The 16,747-nt window shown below is 41.4% G+C and overlaps 1 protein-coding gene across 2 annotated transcripts in view; it reads left to right on the top strand.

The window, feature by feature from the left end:
• LOC117727440 (glutamate receptor ionotropic, kainate 2-like) overlaps positions 1–15,810 on the top strand; it is a 52,720-nt gene extending 36,910 nt beyond the window's left edge. For both annotated transcript variants that reach the window (XM_034527758.1, XM_034527757.1), the window contains exons 8-16: positions 1,451–1,558; positions 1,699–1,812; positions 1,912–2,118; positions 2,809–3,032; positions 6,566–6,684; positions 7,507–7,724; positions 9,308–9,533; positions 13,065–13,315; positions 15,646–15,810. In XM_034527758.1, coding sequence (XP_034383649.1) covers positions 1,451–1,558; positions 1,699–1,812; positions 1,912–2,118; positions 2,809–3,032; positions 6,566–6,684; positions 7,507–7,724; positions 9,308–9,533; positions 13,065–13,315; positions 15,646–15,810 — 1,632 coding nt within the window. The remainder of the gene's footprint in view (positions 1–1,450; positions 1,559–1,698; positions 1,813–1,911; positions 2,119–2,808; positions 3,033–6,565; positions 6,685–7,506; positions 7,725–9,307; positions 9,534–13,064; positions 13,316–15,645) is intronic.
• Positions 15,811–16,747: the final 937 nt, after the last annotated feature.

Below are 16,747 nucleotides of genomic sequence, written 5' to 3'. Positions count from 1 at the left end.
ACTGAGTATCTACCGTAGCCCAGAATGTATAAACTAAACACTGGCTCTTGCGAGAACCGTGTTTTAACTTTACCTGAAGGTGACCTTAGTTCTCTGACACTCTTGTGCAACTGAGGTAACGTGAACTGCAGAGTGCACCCTTCCACCAGCCGCTGTCTGACCTCCGTTGCTCCTTGAGTAGTGTTATGATGGTAAGAATGGACTCTGAGCCAGGCGAACTGTATCAGAACAACACTCGTCAGCTCACGTTACCAAAGTCTTGACGAGTGAGCGGATCAGAGAGTGAAGCTTTGTTTCTACTCGCGCTTGGCGGCGTATCGCCAGCTTCCACAGATGTTGCGCAAGCTCCGAGCACGAACGGAGGCGTTTACGTGTTTAAGTTGTGGGCTGCAATATTCTCCAAAACGCCAGAAGGCTTACAAACAAAATGAACTATGAGGAATCAAAAAGGCAATGTAACCCATAGATATACCCATAAACTGTAGGTGTCACCGGTAAAAAACCAACCTCCACAATGCCGAGGAGGGATTGTAATTATTTCTAAACTCATATCTCATATTCACGGGGTACTTAATCAAAGTCAAGTATTGCATGCATTAGAAAGAAAAGAAGGTTGAATATCTTGTGAACAATTTGATTTGGCTGCAAAAATTAAGATTGTTAACACCCCTTGTTTTACAAAAAGCATCTAAAATATAGTTGGCCTATTTTGTATAATCCCTAGACATGTAAAATGTTTTTATCAGTGAACTATTTGTGACAGTCACGTTACACAAATTCAGAGGTAATTACGTCATTTTCAGGCTTGTGCGCCTCGCGCCGGCTTCATTACGGCGAGTATAAATAAAGCTTGACACACTGTCCCATGTATATGGCTTATTCTTAACACTTAAAATAATCTTTATAATGTAATCTGAATAGCCATCACATTATCCACAGGAACTACATGTTTTTGCTGTGATGTTTCACTCCCTGTCTCCCACTTTCTCTCTGTGCATATATCCACCCGTGTTTATATCAAAGCCTCTGTGTGTCTCCTTAACTGTAGTCAGGGTCAGCCATTTGCTTTGTTACACAAAGCTCTTTCATTCTGTGGATGGTATCATTGCAGGTAATTTCCAGATTGAGCCCTCCCGTCTCTGCTTTCGCTCTCCATGCCCGTCTGTTTCTCCAATGGCTTTGAAGTAAAACTTCAAGCACAAAGAACCACATGCATAATGAACTCTTACCTGTCAAAACTGCTTCTATTGCGGCTGCTTTATTGTTTCTTGTTATGTTTTTGAGATAGACAGTGAGGGGAGAGTCAGACAAAATTCATAATTGGGACCGAAAAAAGTTTATAGCGTATAGCGGTTAAGATTGATGCTGTTGAGAAAGACGACAACTTAAGGTTAATGGCATGACAGTGCTGAGGATTTTGATTTATTAGGATGTGTGCTTCTGTCCACAGGCGAACTGGGACGGTTTGACAGGACGTGTTCTCTTCAACAAGACCAATGGACTGAGGACAGATTTCGACCTGGATGTCATCAGTCTGAAGGAGGATGGGCTGGAAAAGGTGTGTCAAACCGTGATGTAGTTGATGGAGTGTGACTTCTGAGTCTTAAAGGGGGGAAAAAAGGAAAGGTTGTGCTGGATGCTTTAAAGTATTATTGTTAGACAAGGTGTTACAAACTTGACACTGAATTGTTTCAACAGATTGGAACATGGGATCCTCCCAGCGGTCTGAATATGACAGAGTCTCACAAAAGCAAGACATCCAACATAACAGATTCTTTGGCCAACAAATCCCTACGTGTATCCACCATCCTGGTACACACAGACAAATGACAACACAAGCAGCACAAACTCAAATACACACAGAAAGTAAATGCACAGAAAAAAAGAGCTTGACTTATTTTCTCTGTACAGGAGGAGCCATATGTGATGTTTAAGAAGTCAGATAAGCCTCTGTATGGAAACGACCGTTTTGAGGGCTACTGTATCGACCTGCTGAAGGAGCTCTCTGGCATCCTAGGCTTCCACTATGAGGTGCGCTTGGTGGAAGATGGGAAGTATGGAGCGCTGGATGAGAGCACGGGCCAATGGAACGGCATGGTGCGGGAGCTAATGGACCATGTGAGTCACTAATCACCAGGAGTGCACATAGGAAGATGCAGAAATGAAAATATTCTACTATAAAAGTAGATTAACATATATGTTCTGCATTGTCAGTTTAATCACCCAACAATGCAATGTCCCAAACATGCCTGACACACAAAGGTAAATCATTGCTTTAGTAAATATCTCCATTTACTGCTCCACGACTGATTAATAGTGTGTTAGTTGGCATGAACAGTAGAATATAGAAATAGCGCCACCTACACAATCTCAATCATTGACAGAAACAGAAAGTCTTGCAAAGAAAAGAAAATACTGCCACTGTTTAATGAAAAGCATATTCTTTTGGAGGGTTTCTGCAAAAGTAACAACAATGATTGCTAATTTTTCGTTTTAGATGACTTGTGGATATTTTGTCACAGAATAATCTAATCCTAAAATTGTTGCCTTAGTGACTTTCGACACCACATAAGAAGGATCAGACATATAACCTGTAATTTCCAGAAAAACTCAACCTCCTACCTGCTAATCCATCTGAATTACTATTCATTTCCTCTCCTCTGTCATGGCTCTTTCTCCTGTACATATTGAACAGACCAGCTGTTGATGGAAATCAGTGGTTCATTCTATTGGTTGATATTTATTGGTTATTCATAACCCTCACCACCAAACACACACTCACACTCCGGCACTATTATCTCATTGCAGAAAGCAGACCTGGCAGTGTCTCCTCTGGCCATCACCTACGTCAGGGAGAAGGTCATCGACTTCTCCAAGCCCTTCATGACGCTGGGGATAAGTATCCTGTACCGCAAACCCAACGGCACCAACCCCGGGGTCTTCTCCTTCCTCAACCCCCTCTCGCCCGATATCTGGATGTATATTCTGCTGGCTTGCTTGGGTGTCAGTTGTGTGCTGTTTGTCATAGCCAGGTAACATGTCAAGCCCCCCACCCAAACCCACTTTACCTTTCTTCTTCTTCCTTCCTTCCTTCCTTCCTTCCTTCCTTCAAGTCCTTCTTCCCTACCTGTCTGCCTGTTGTCACGAACACCGGGCATCAAGCTGTGACTGGTGGCAGAAACACTCCAGCAAGAGGCAGTCCATGCCTCATTATTTTTTTATGACTTCTAGCCATGTTCCCCAACAAAGTAATAATTCTTAATATGGATCATACCAGTGTTTTACAGGTATGCTTATGTTTGACATGATTATTGATATATATTTTTAACCATACTATTCCTTAGGGGTGGGACTTTCAATCAGGAAGTGTAGACTGTGAATGATAAAACTTGAAACTTAAAACTTTGATGAAAACAATTTAAAGGAGTAAATGTGTACATTGGTTTCATGACCTGCAGTGCCTTAGAGTCAATGAGGTAAAACAAGGAAAAACACTGGTGTGTCATTCAAATAACTCCTCACAATATGTATGGCATATTTGCACAAGCATGAGCAACTGTAAAACTATCTATCCATCATATATCTCTTTAGCTGCTGTAAATATTGTACAGGTACAATTCTTACAGATATCTTGGTGAACTCAGCCCCCTAAAACCCCAGATGCATGACTGTTGTCAAAAGATGTGTGTTAAGCCCAGGGCTCCTCTTCTTCTGCTTCCATTCCGAGAGGTTTGGGTTTAATGCACATTTCATCTAATGTTACCGGCACAATGATCACATGAGAGGAAAGCAGCAACTGTCACCTAAGTTAGTCCAGAATATGCAAAGTATACCCGTAGCCCTTTGTTTCCACGGTTGGTAAGTGATGAGCATGCAATTATTTTGATATTCTTCTGGTTGTGATGAAATAGTCTCGGTACTCTTATTAAATTGTAATGCTGTTGTCTGCGTGCATGCATTGGTTTTTTTGCTAACCATGGCAAAAATTGTGCTTGTTCTCACACTCTGTGACCAAACGCATTCAGCAAAGTCTAAATCTGAAGTGCAGTGTTTCTTCTTCAATATGCTGAGCTAGTTCTCTCATAATTGTAGTATTGATTGCACAGCCACCAATTGATTGGTCAATTCCCTAAGTGCGGAGTATATCATTTTCTTTAATCCCCTGCAACCAGAGTGAGTTGAGTGAGTTTATGAAGTACTGATTTTGGACAATAAAACACTAAACACCTCAATCTCACCAGGGATGCATGTCTTTGAACTGCTTTCCACACACACACACACACACACACACACACACACACACACACACACACACACAAACTAAATAAGTTTCTCATTTCAAGCTCCAGAGAAATACATTTCACTCAGTGGTTCCTTCCAGCTCTGTTGGTAGTTGAATTGATTCCTCTCTTTATTAAGAAAATAATCTCTTAGATCGCAAAACCTCTTTGAGTATAGAAAATGTCCAACTGCCAAAAAGAATGAATGCTATGAATTGAATTATAAAAGTTTCCATGTAATTACAGGATGTCGCAGTTTTGCAGCCCGAGTCCCGGATACCTATGATTTTAACATCCCCAACACAGTCTCTTCCCTTGGCCTGAGAGAAGAAAGGCAGCAGATCCATAATTCCAGTCCGAGTAATTGAATCCAACAGACAGTTAGTGGAGGGAGCGTGTTGTGTTATTCAGGCCGGGGGGACGGACGAAGGAGAAGAGGAACGGGAGCGAGGGATAATCTTTTTAGAATTCTGTGTGCAATACGACATGTCCCTCCTGCTTGGTGTGAGGAGGTGACCTTACGTCTGCATGTTCCACGTCCCCTTCTTCCTGGTGATCGGTGTGCAGAACACGGCATGCAGGAATACGGGCCGGCTGCAGGCAAAGGTTGTACAGAGGAGCCATCGGTGCGGGTGCACACAGAATCCACATGTAGACATTGAGAAGGACAAACGCAATCCAATCACGAGCATGTTACATAGATTTGCACTACCTCACGGTATGCCACATATCGGATGTCCAATGGCCTCAGGCTGCATTATATGAAACGTCTGGAAACGGCAACATAAATAAATCATCACAGAAATATTTGACTTTGAGATAGATTTGATTTAGCAAATGCAAATACACAGTAGCTACCACAAATGCACACCCACACAGCTAAAGGCACATGCGCAAATATTCATGCGCCAGAGGCTTGATTCACACAGGCATACAACCATACACAAATACAAACACATGTGAGCGCACACACTGCATTCTGCAAAGCTCCATAAGGCCATTGTGCCTCTGGTTCCAAGGAAACCAAGCTCATTGACATTCCGGCAAATCCAACATCCTGGGGTTGACAGGAAGAATTATAGTGTGTCATCACAACCATGTCAACGTAGATGATTCTCAAGGGGACAGCATAGAAAATAGCTATAAAGTAAGAGCACTACGACAACAATGTTGCCATGTTCCCAATGCTTGTAAAATAGGGTTGTTGATTAGGCCGCTGCAGCAACAAGGAGTGGCCAAATTACATATCAGTATGAATATCTACAGCATCAAGTCTCTGTGGCAAATATGTGCCCCCATAACACTGATGTCAAATAACATTGGGTTTGGTAATGTGAAATGCCGCTCTGTGTCCTACACAGTAAATGCGGTATATTCATATATATGTCCATGCGTCTCTAAAAGCTGCAGCTGACAAATTGCATCACATTTCTGCGCAGCCTGAACCTTTAAGACTCGGCCCACAGGCTTATTAGCATGCAGCATTTTGCGGGGGGGGGGGGGGGGGGGGGGGGATGGAGCTGCTAAACAGCCTTACCTGATGGGCTCCTCAACTCTGCATAAGCAATGTTCCCGCTATCACCCGCTTCAGCACAAACTCAATCAGTTTCTGATGCTTAACACTAACCCAATCACCCTGTGCTAATGCCATGCCACTTCTGCTTAGGATAATAAATGAGAAATGTCCACAACTGACCTAAAGACACTGACAATCAGCCAAGGGGGGGGGGGGGGGGGAGTTCATAGGGGAAGCAAGGCAATTAGGGGAAAGTAAGGTGTAGAATTGTGTAGGATGGGGAAAAGAGATGAAGCTGTGAATGGAGTGTGAGAAAAGAAGAAAAGCAGCCGGTGGGTGTAAGAACAGGGGACGTGTGTTGAGAAAGCAAAAAGAAAAATGAAGGAGGATTTGGCATCTGCGGAGTAGCAGTGATTGCAGTTGCTGTGGGCTAACACATAAACGCTCCTGAGTGAGTGAATCCAAATGAGTTACAAAGACCATTGCGCGCGAGGACATTATCATCAATGACAGTGTTATTCAAGCCTATTGATCTGTTCTCACAATAAACTGATGACATTTGAATATGCCAATACGTTGATCACAGCAAAAGTCTGAATGATTTGCTCTGGTCTCTGACCCTGAGACCACACGGTACAGGATGCCCGCACATTTACATTCCCTTTTGTTTTAAAATGTATGTTTGATGTGCCTTTTAATCTGCAACAGCGAACACACTGTTCTTTGCTTTGTGCTGACGCATCTGTCTCTGTGCTCTTTCTTCTTATAGGTTTAGCCCTTACGAGTGGTACAACCCGCATCCATGCAACCCAGACTCGGATGTAGTGGAAAACAATTTTACGCTGCTCAATAGTTTCTGGTTTGGAGTTGGGGCTCTCATGCAGCAAGGTAGTTGCCTCAGCCTGTGGCTGCTGTTGCTCTTTGGAGCTGGAGCTCTGTACATCCCACTGTCTCTGAGGGTTGGTTTTTTTTGTCCAAGCCGGCGGCAACCAAGAGAGATCCCTGGGTTTCGACTGCTAGACTAAGACAAAACTTAAGTAAATGAAGAATGTAATGTTTTTGTTATTTAATCAATTTAGCTAATGAGAGAATATCATTTATTTTTATGAGAGGTATGAATTTGAATACCACTTGAGTAGAGTCAAATATTTAAAAATCTTAAATTACAAATCAGATTACAATTTGAAGAAAAGCATTCTTTTTTTTTAATTCTTTTTTTTTTTTATCAACAGCAGCTAAAATGATGGGATTTTTTTAATGGGATATTTATTCAAATAAGATACTGATAATGATAGTACTGTAATACCCAGTGTCCTCTCCTCTTGCCCTTGGCCCGTCAGCACCTGGAGATCAGTGGGGTGTGGAGTCAGGATGTGAGGGTACCTTGGGTACATGACTCTCTGGCTCAAACAGCCTGTCACGTCTCCACGCTGCTCTGAATGATGGATATTGAATGTCTTTGATTTAATGGTGTTAATTAATGCAAACACCTTATTTTTCTTTAAATGTTTGTTGTTGTGTTCACGGCATTATTTAAAGAATTTTATTTCACTTGTCTGAAATCCAAAAATCATCTTGGAGCGAGTTGGAGCTGAAAACTTGAAGAGAGTTCTTGAAACAAGTTTGACTGTTTTTAAATGAACTAATTTTATCTTGTTTTTTTTGCATGTTAAAAATGAACAATGCCTCCTGCCACCTCCCTCACCCCAGGCTCAGAGCTCATGCCCAAGGCCTTGTCGACACGAATAGTGGGAGGCATTTGGTGGTTCTTCACCCTCATCATCATTTCCTCATATACGGCCAACTTGGCTGCCTTCCTCACTGTGGAGAGGATGGAGTCGCCCATAGACTCAGCCGACGACCTGGCCAAGCAAACTAAAATCCTGTATGGGGTGGTGGAGGACGGTGCCACCATGACTTTCTTCAAGGTAGCTAGGTCTGCCAGGGTGTTTATCGGGTATTTTGTATAAGAAATCTTTCTTTCTTGCTCATGTGGTAACAGCTACTTTTAGCAGCTACTTTGTCATAAATACAACAGAAGAGTACTGGGGTCAATTTGCTGGGCAGCCAAACAAACTCACATTGTTTTAATAAAGATATCAATCATATTGCAACAGCAATTTCCCTTTATATATATATCTCCCTGCAATATCTAAAACTGATCTGTTGTCCAAAAATGAGCTTGTCTTGTTTTGTAGATGCGTTTTTTTATATTGCGTTTAGCACTAACTGTAGTGACAAATAAATATAATGTTCTGTAACTACTTCACAATAAAAGGCACCACGTGGCAGCTGAACACTTTTAATGTGAACTAGCAGCAGTAGTTTAGTTTGCGTTAGTAGTAACTTAATACAGCTCTTATACGATGCTACGAGAGTGAGATGCTGATATCCATAAAATTAATTTGAAAACATAAACGCTGGATTATTCAATTATATTCAATACAAATTAATCCATGAAGATAATTACATTTTGGACATTAGTAAAAACAGACAAGAAAAAGACATATGCACTAACTGTTGAGACTGTGTTGAGCTGATAGTGTAGTTGCATTTAAAAAGTAATGTAAAAGCTCATTATTAAATAAGGAAGTAGTCCACATGGCAGATCGGCTTTTAAACCAGGCTGTTGGTGGTTTACGGACTAAATGGAGCCCAAGAGGAAGCCTCTAGAAGTGAGGAGGCAATAGGTACTATTCTCCACGATGTCTTTGGCACAATGAGACTCGGCTTCGGGGGTGATTTTGGAACAGGTGTTCACTTTGGTTAAGAGGCAGTTTGGAAACTAGGGATGGAAGGATGGAAACTAATTTATGAAGGAGAAACACAAAATACTCTATGATGGAACTTTAGAAGGGTTTTGGACTCTAAATTAATAACTATTGACATTGGTGTGCTTTCTTCACTACGGCTTCTGTGGGTTTTTTTTATGTGTATTTTGACTGATGGCAAAGAAAACTTTAATGTGTATGCATGTCTGTGAAGCCAAAGACAAATGTACACAAGAGTGAACCCTTAAGCCACTATTAATATATGTATACTTGCCCAGAACATATTACAACAATAATCTTATTGTATAACCACTGGGTCTGTCCTAGGAGGCTCCCTCCTGAAATCAATAACAATCTCCTTAGTCTCGGGGACATTCATCTCCAGCAAGACATTTTCTCACCACTCTACTAAATCATTGGGTTCGGGCCTATGTATCTGTACACAGAGGAGGACCATGTCGTCCTTGAATTTGATGGCGTGATGGTTAGAACGGACGCTCTTACAGCCATTAGTGGAGAGAATGAACACGCAAACACATGCATTGCATCTTGTGAATACCTTGTGTGAAGCTCAGCAATTTGAAAATAGTATAAAAACTTTAACTTCTTTCTTTGACATAGCAGTATGATCTCTGACTTTGAAACAAATTATTATAGCTGGAGAATTTAGGGTTGAGCACCGTAATTATTCCTAATACATTTCTCATTAAATTCTCATTTCAATTCTATTCATCTCGTAGAAAACTAAAATCTCCACCTACGACAAGATGTGGGAGTTCATGAACAATAGAAGGCAATCTGTGATGGTCAAGAACGTGGATGAGGGCATCCAGCGCGCCTTGACTTCAGACTATGCCTTCCTCATGGAGTCCACCACCATCGAGTTTGTCACCCAGCGCAACTGCAACCTCACGCAGGTTGGAGGCCTCATAGACTCCAGAGCCTACGGAGTGGGAACACCTATGGGTAAATATCCTCAAACCTCTACAGTATTTGCCTCTGTGCTGCTTGATATGTTCATAAACCAGTTTGAAATGCTTTTGGTAAGAGAGATACTGCAGATACTATGTGGCAGATAAAGATACTGTGTATAGAGTGGATGATTGATAAGCTCTGAGAGCGAAAACGGTTGACCTTTATTGATGGGGTCACATGTATAATGGTTCAACAGTGCCAGGTGTAAAAGGTTTATCTTAATGAAAAGCGAATGGCAGAGGTTGAATTTATGTTTAAGGTTAAATTGTGCCCGGGGCTTAAGAAATAGGTGCAGTTGGAGCTCTCCTTTAGCAGGGTTGTATTTTATTTTTTTTATTTCTAGCCATGATGATTTGGAGGAGTATTTACAGAGAAGAGAATCAGACCTGGGTTAAACAATCACAATACTTTAATGGTGTGTTTCAGCCCACTTTGCAGTCACATAAGGCAGTGAGTGCAAGACCGTGAAACAATCACAGAAACCAACCCGAAAGTCAATTTAGTGCAATTCCCTGTGACTTACTTGACACCATCTGAATCGTGAGCTTTAAACCACAACAACGAAGCACTTCAGAGAATATAAAACATGCACCGAGACATTTTCACACCTGGTTATGTGTCCCCGCTCCTGTCAAAAATTCATTCCGACATTTTAAGGTGCCATCCTATGATTAGGCAGAGGAACCAAAACCGCTTTCCACTTCCTGTATGATGATAACCACTTTGTTGCATATAAAAAGTCCCGTTTAATAAACGTGTAGCTTACAACCCTGACACTCCAGGGCACCCTCCCGTAAAGCTGTGTCGCAGAGGGTAGAGTGGTCATGACGAGGCCACAGAGAGCCTTCAACCAGCCGTAATAGCCACATCCATCATGAGTGCTATGAAGGCCATCAAAATATGGAGGATTGATTCTGGCCATCCACATCTGGACCCGGCTACTGCTGATGAGTATGGGGCAGTTATAGATCTGCAGGGATGCCGTGGCTGCCGTGGTTGTAACAAAGCGGAGGTGTTGCTGTGAAATATAGTCCCACTGTGGCCCTTATGAGAGCAGAAGTACTAACACTGATGCCCTTGAGATGGACACAGACAGAGAACGTGGATCTGCTCTTTTCCCATTTATGTAACGATGTAGTGTATCAAATACTGTATATGACTACAAAATATACCCCACATCAAATTATATTACGCAATAAGTGGGATAGTATTTTAATACATGAGAAAAATAATGATTAAAGATGTCAACTACTGCCCTCTAAATCATTTCAATCTCTAATGCTGACGTTCATTGCTCAATATTACAGAAACATAGTTGATAAAAGCCTCTAAAATGTTTTTCATCATTATTTTTTACATTACGTGTCATTTAGCTGACGCTTTTATCCAAAGCCACTTACAATCATACACTGTAGACACAGCTACAAGGAGCAATTCAGGGTTAAGTGTCTTGCTCAAGGACACATCGACTAGGGTGGGGCTTGAACCACCAACCCCCTGATTGAAAGATGGACCTGCTAACCACTGACCCACAGTCGCTATTTCAAAACAAGTTCTGTTTTCATGCCACCATTCCTCTTGGAATAATAGGAATATTCTTAATTCAGATGGAGGCAGTCTCCTTGTTTCCTTGTCCCAAACCCCTGAAGACCCTTAGCCTTCATGTCGACCTCTGTTCTATAACGTTTGCGGTGCGTAACACTGTGTTGCAGCGCGTTCCCTGTCGGGCTGTTGCAGCAATAAACCAGAGCAAGCAGTAAAATAAGTCTTAACCTTTTAGCTCTTGATGGTTTTCACCCTTCCTTTTCCCAAAACGCAAAATGCATCATCTACGGCTATCGACTTAAACTTAATCACATTAATACTTGAGGCCAGACAGCGTGGGATTGATGGATGTCCTCTAGTGTTGAACATCTGTCAGGTAGTTGTGTATGCACAGTGTGTCAAGCGCAGCGCTTTTCCATTTGCCTGGGCCTCGCTCTCCATATCCTCCTCTCTAAGGACCCATCCTATTAGCATTTATCCAAGGCCTGCTTTGTTAGGCCATCATTAATCATTTGAAATATGAGGGGAGCCTGAATCAGGGGACTCGGATACTTGATAGATTACTCATCTCTAAATGCAGCGAGCATATGCTTTTCACATGCACGTGCACATATACTGTGTATATAGTCAGAGCTGTACCTACATGCACAGAATGAATTCATGTGTATTACTTGCTTCACTTTCTCAAAGTCTGCACGTCACAAAGGCGTTTTGCGCGCACGTACTGATGAGCACAGGTACACTCACAGAAATAGACTATTTATGATGAAAGAAGTAATTGTTAACATGCTGTTAAAAAGAATCAGTGGCACATTTTTTTTCTTTGCATTATTGTTCACGTTGTCAGTCTACATACACAGAGAGGTGGAGATGAAAGGATGATGGATGGCAATAAGTAAATGATAGATGAAACAGAGGGAATCATCTGAAGGGGGCTGACAGGTACAACTGTCTGAGAGCAACAGACAAAGTGATGCTACCTGCTACCTGGAGCCACATAGAGTTCATTTCCCCCAGAGTTTTAGCACAAAATGTTCCTGTGTTCATAAAATTATTACAATTAGCCCACATTTTAAAAATGTTAAATTTTTCTACTCTTTCATCTCTTTTAAGTCACTAAATAAGCAGATGAAATGGAAATGTACAACCAGGCTTCATTATGTATGAGTTCTGTAATCATATAAATACACCAACAAGCTTTTTGAACCAGTTTATAAATGAAACATGAATGCGCACAGTAAGTATTAATCTTTGCTGGCCTGGTTCGGGGCAGAGAGTGTGTGCTGCGCCTCGATCGGCCGCGTGTCGTGTGACACACGCTGCGGATGGAAGAGGAACACGACCCCACTCGGGTGCCCTGCAACGATTACGCCTCCTTTGATCAAACCAGCCCCCGCTGGGCCTTAATGCCTTGTCGCTAATTCTGGCGCCTTTCCGGCGTCTGTGGATGTGGGTTCTTTTTTTTTCTCATCATGATATTAACATGCATAGTGATAGAAGCAACCCTATCTCAGATACACACATTTAATCCAAAACACTTTAACCCATGTAATGTAGACTCTACTGGGACTTCTCTGTTTTTCTTCCTGTTTATGCGCACCATTTATGGCATATGAAAGCAGCTAATTCGTCAGAATCAACAGCAGCTCTGCTGCACAAAGCCAAGTCTCCGTTGCCAACTCCCTGTGCATTATAATTCACTCACTGCAGAGAGGAGTGAGAATTTTTGGAGTCACTCTGTGAATATCGGGATTAGTGGGATTTGACGAAGGACTTACAAAAAAAACTCCCTCTAAGCAGCCAACAATAACACGACAGGTTATATGATCACATGCAAGCCAGAGCGTGTCTCATACACCCACCACCATTGGTTATATATACACATATACTCATACGACAACTTTGCAAGGCATAATCCGCTTTTTATCATATCTTGCGATTATCCATGCCCACTAATCTCACAATGTTTTCTTGCAGGATCTCCGTACAGAGACAAGATCACGATAGCCATTCTGCAGCTCCAGGAGGAAGGGAAGCTGCACATGATGAAGGAGAAGTGGTGGAGAGGAAACGGCTGTCCGGAGGAGGAGAGCAAGGAGGCCAGCGCTCTGGGGGTGCAGAACATCGGCGGGATCTTCATCGTGCTGGCTGCAGGGCTGGTGCTGTCAGTGTTTGTGGCAGTTGGGGAGGTGCTTTACAAGTCTAAGCAGAACGCCCAGCTGGAAAAGGTACTGGAGTCTTTTCAGATGCATGTTGAGAATCACATTCAATATATGTGGCCATATATTCTTTGTCTTAGAGAAGTGTTGTTTTTGTTTGGAGAAGTTTTTGTTCTGTATTGTCTTCTTTTGAGTTGACCAAGTTTTGAGGTCAACTAAATTATACATTAAATAAATGAACCCAAACTATCAAATACAAACACAACACACTGTGTTGTACAACGTGTTTGTTCTGTTTTGCAGGTTTGTGAATGAGTTGGCGATGAAACAATACTCACATGCCTACAGTATATGTATGCGAGTCCATACTGGCAGGGAAGAGATCCCATGAACTTTAAAGCTAATAAGAGGTTTCATCCATCTGAGTTAGCCAAATCAAATTTTGCAAAGTAGTAGTATCGGACTAATAAAGGATTATCTTATAGTCCTTGTAGCACAAAATTCCTTCTTGCATTTCAGACCGTGCTGAGTTTCTTGCTGAACTGCAGTGGAGAGATAAAGTGACATAATTTCGTACTTTTAAGACTTTAACTTTGATAGCTACTTATGTTAAGCTGAAATTGACAATGCATTTTTGTTAGGATGGAGGTCTGTGGATCAGGAAGGGATCTCTGCACATGGGAATGAACGAGAGGAATTATTACAGCGACAGAAAGCTGCATGTGAATGTTGTTTATAAGACAGACTTGGAACAACAAAATGCGAACTGGGCATTCACCATTCAGTGCAGCATATTTTGCATCCTTTTTTCTTCCCCCCTCTGGTTATGTTTCTTTCTAGCAAGGTACTGAATATATTTCAGACTGTTCTATCTGTGCTCTATTTTAGTACTGAGTGCACATGATTCATCACACACTACGGAGTATGTATTTGAGTGCTCTTTAACTCGTACAATGATGTTTACAGTTAATTGTGAAAGTGCTTTTGCGAGCGTGTTTTAATTAGTTACATCTACAGAATTAGCACAGTGCAGCGGTGTGTTATTTCATTGCAACAGTAATACGTTTCTAGCTTTTTCTTTTAAGGTCTGCAGTGTATGTTTCAGAGCACTTCTCAGCTATCATTAATCATAAGCCAGAGGACTGGGTCACAATATTCAGATAATTTGCAAATGCCACAATCTCTAGGCTACCACGGTGCTAGTAATTTACATGCAGACAAACAGCATCTCTATTTACTTTCCCTGCAAATCTCCTCCACCCTAACATCATCAGCTTGTTTTAGCCCCTTCATTCTCCATTTCTCTATCACTGTAATCCATTTCCCCTCACGACTTCTGTAATCACTCATCATCGTGAGTATACAAAATATCTCATTCATGCGCTAGACAAATATATGCAAAAATTAAAAGAGACAGAAAAAAAGGTGCCCGCTGTACTAACCACCTACAGATATCCATCTCACACACCTACACACATAAACAAACAGAAAAATAATACCTTCATACTTTACTGCTCTTCCTCCTCTTTCACATCTTCTCTCTTCCTACACCCTCTAAGAATTTGAATTAGATTTTGCATAATCAGAGGGCAATGTTGATGCACAAGCATATTGACATTTATAGGATTTTACACCACATACATAATGCAGGGCCAACAGAGGCACATATTACTGATGTTACATGACACGTGTCATTCTATGAGGAGGTGATTGATGTGTTAAAAGAAGGTACCAATTTTGGGGGATTTATTCTGCTGAAGTGGATATTTTGTCCTTTATTATTATTATTATATTGTCTACTTCCACGCTAAAAATTGCAAGTGATGTATGTTTCTCTTTCTTCTCGGTGCAAAAGGCTCTGAAACTGCATTGAGACCTTTTTGTAACAGTACAGCTGAAAATGGGACAATCTGAGACAAAGGCCTTTTAAATGAAGGCCTGATTTAAAAAATAATATGTTTAGGTGACACATTTAACTTATTTAAATAGTTATTAATCAATCATTGATTGCTGCTATATCTACATGCATCTTACCATTTAGCTAACCATATTTTCAGCTTGTAAATGATACTACTCAATTAGCATTATAATACTACTTACATTCTACTTGCATTGTTCCTTATCCAAACGTTGGGTATTTGTGGAGCTGTTTTGATGGGGAGTCCACATACTTTTGTCCCAAGTATTGTTTTATGATATAAACACAAAAACAATATCAACAGGCTAGAATCTCTATCATACAATACATGTCAGAGTTTTCTAGACAATATTCAATATGCTTTGAAAAAGAAAATATTGGCTAATGGTTATATTTTTGTGCAGTTGAGATTTTTCGAGTAGTGTGACCAAAGGCACGGTGCCAGCTATAACTTTCCCCTCTTTCCTGTTGCCTTCTGCAGCGATCATTCTGCAGCGCCATGATGGATGAGCTGCGTGTGTCTCTGAAGTGCCAACGTCGTCTCAAACAGAAGCCTCAGCCGCCCGCCATTGTCAAGACAGAGGAGGTCATTAACATGCACACATTCAACGACCGCAGACTCCCAGGAAAGGAAACCATGGCATGAACGTTAAGCATACCCCGAACACACACCATGATTAAAACCCATGGAGGGGAGACGGGGTCAAATTAACGCTGACTTAACCACAGACTGAGGTTAGCAGTCAAAACAGGATTCCTTTTTGAACCCACTTGCTTATGTAGACAGATGTTTCCTATGGAAATATAGATGCCTGAGCAGTGTCACCTCACTGTGACGTTCACTTTTTGAAGGGAGCTGGAAAGGAACTTGAAAGTATATACATTGAAAAGGGATCCAAGCAGCTTTGGGTCAAAACGTAAGTCTGGTCCACACTAGAAGTGGACTTAAACATACACACGTACACGTAACACACACACACAGACAGACACACACACACACACTCTCATCTGACACACTTTACACCTGTGCAGAAGGGAACACTCTATTGTGACAGTAACACCAGATGTAGTTTTTCTGTTGATGTCAATGCCCTTTTGTCTTACCTCCATGTGTGTTTGACCCAATCGGTCCCTCTCGTCGGTGGCTTGAGTTTCTTTCAAATGATTTAAACAAACACTAATCTCCCACCAACAAAGGGAATGGTAGTCAGTGCCAAATGGTTTATTATGAACCGATGTATAAAAGTGATATTTGGTTTGGAATCATCAATGCTGACCTTGTTGAATACCCATCGTTTTCTTCTGTAATGCCTTTCTTGTGCCAAAGTTCTGCCATTGTGAAGAACTTTCTACCATGCCTGATATTATGTTCAAAGCCTCTACAAGCAATGTATACTGTCAAAGTCCTTATTCATGTTCGTCCTTTCATGCGGTCTGCAGTTTTCACTCTGTATCAGTTGTTGTTAAAAAAATGCAGGATTTCTACAAAAATGTTTGTTTTTGTACAAGAACAAGAAGTTTTGTAGTACTTTGTATCATGGTAGCCCCTCCTGTGGACACAATATGTAGCAGTTACCACTCAG

The sequence above is a fragment of the Cyclopterus lumpus genome, chromosome 24 (genome assembly GCF_009769545.1).
Source record: "Cyclopterus lumpus isolate fCycLum1 chromosome 24, fCycLum1.pri, whole genome shotgun sequence".
NCBI classification, from domain to species: Eukaryota; Metazoa; Chordata; class Actinopteri; order Perciformes; family Cyclopteridae; genus Cyclopterus; species Cyclopterus lumpus.
Note: the sequence above shows the minus strand (reverse complement) of the source record. Positions and strands in the feature narration are given on the sequence as shown.